This window comes from Bombus pyrosoma, unplaced genomic scaffold (assembly GCF_014825855.1).
Source record: "Bombus pyrosoma isolate SC7728 unplaced genomic scaffold, ASM1482585v1 HiC_scaffold_4726, whole genome shotgun sequence".
NCBI lineage: Eukaryota > Metazoa > Arthropoda > Insecta > Hymenoptera > Apidae > Bombus > Bombus pyrosoma.
Window position 1 is genome coordinate 1,804,842 of NW_025219986.1, and position 1,860 is coordinate 1,806,701.

General features: G+C 32.8%; 1 protein-coding gene across 1 annotated transcript in view; it reads left to right on the forward strand.

Moving 5' to 3' along the window:
• Positions 1–1,236, forward strand: part of LOC122577516 — a 2,010-nt gene extending 774 nt beyond the window's left edge. The window contains exons 3-4 of the mRNA XM_043748852.1: positions 13–886; positions 960–1,236. Of these exons, the coding sequence (XP_043604787.1) occupies positions 13–560 (548 nt within the window). The 3' untranslated portion in view covers positions 561–886; positions 960–1,236. The remainder of the gene's footprint in view (positions 1–12; positions 887–959) is intronic.
• Positions 1,237–1,860: the final 624 nt, after the last annotated feature.

The following is a 1,860-nucleotide window of genomic DNA, read 5'->3' on the forward strand; positions in this document are numbered from 1 at the left end:
ATAAAAGACTAGAAATAAATAAAAATTCTGATATTATTGAAGGTACAGTAATTGTACATGCAGAAAATGATATTGAAGAATGTTCAATGCGCAAGAATGCACATGTGAAATTCACTCCTCTTATGAGTTCCACGATGGACATGAATTCTTGTTATACGCAGCAGATGATGGACGCTACCGTAATCGTAGAACCCTTATCACCAATAAAATTAAACGGAACTGTAGTAGTTGATAAAAACTTGGCTAGTAATATAGGAAAAAATAATGAACCTAAATTTACATCACGGTCGTCGATAACATTGCAGAAGAAGATTCAGCAGCTGAGAGAAGTGATGAGATACAAAGAGTTTGATGAATTACTCAGAGAAGAGGGGTCGTCCTCTGATGTGGAAAAATCTAAAGGAAATATTAAGAAACAAGAAATTAAAGAACGACAAAAGCGGCAGAACAAATCTGCAAGATTGAGCGAAGATGCAGCACTCGGTGCTACAACAAAACCATCTTCGAAGAAAAAGGATAAAATTACAGAATACCAGGAAATAAAAACCGCGTTTAAATGAAATTGTTTATTCGAACCAGATGCCAGGGTATCTTTAAAGAAAAGAGTTAAGGCATTTGAACAGGCAGGCATCAACTCAACGGTAAGCTGCAGATGAAATAATGAAAACCAAGCATCAGACGATTACATCACAGATAACATTACAAACAATATCAAAGGATATTCTTCTGTTATAAAACTATAAAGCTATTATTCATTCAATATTTTAACCAAAATATGGCTCCAAACAGCAAGGTTCAACCACTTACGTTTTGGATAGTAAACCTGACAACGACGAATCAGATGATGAATCGAGGCCAAAGCATACAATTCCACATTGGACACAATGTAAGTATTGTTTTACTTAATGAGTTAACAAACATTAGAGTGCATAGAGTAGTGGAATTTTTATCAATTTTAGCGCACATACGTGAAAACCAACTAGCGATGCAGAGATACATTCCGAAGAAAGCAGTCTGTAAATTCTTTGGTAGCAGAAAATGCTCACCAAATTTAAGTGAAATGTTTGAAAACATAGATTTAAATTCATTGCAACGCACGTCCAGTGCAATACGGGAGACATCACCGCGTTATTTCAAGATGGAAAACGAAGAAGAAGTATAATTTGTTAAACTAGATGTTATTGATTTTACATTATGCCTAAGAATAAGAATAGTTAGCGTACCTTTTTAATAGCAATTAATACATAATTAATATGTAATAAGTAATTGTTCTGCTGCGACTTTTGAATAAATAAAGTAAGAAAGTAAAGTTTAATAGATTTGACTTATTATCACTATTGTGTAATAATTCGCGAGATACCAAACTTTAAAAGACGTAAGAGACCAAGTTGAAGAATATTTTATGACATTATATGGTGAAGTGTCACGGTAATATAAACACGTATAATTGGCATTCCTTTTTACTCACAATAGTCACCGATGCCTCTGTATATGATTTGATTGTATTTTTGCCGCAAACGATTTACATTTTTTCAATTCTTTTTATATCCGTAATTTGAATATTTAAGTAACATGTCTATCTAATTTTATTTACTTTATTAATATACTTTATCTGGTTTCTTAATTGCGAATTTTCCGCTGAATTTTTTCAACGGAGTATCGAAAATCTTGTGGAACAACCTAAGTCCAATACATCGATGATACTCATTTTTAATTGAATTATTGTCACGTCCCGCGACCCGCACGATCCTTAGCACGAAAGTAAAATTGATAATTTCTTTCAAATCAAGGTAATTTAAAACGTTTATTTGAAACCACCTTTACAGTATTTGAAGTGAAAGGCAATTAAAGCCGCTAAAA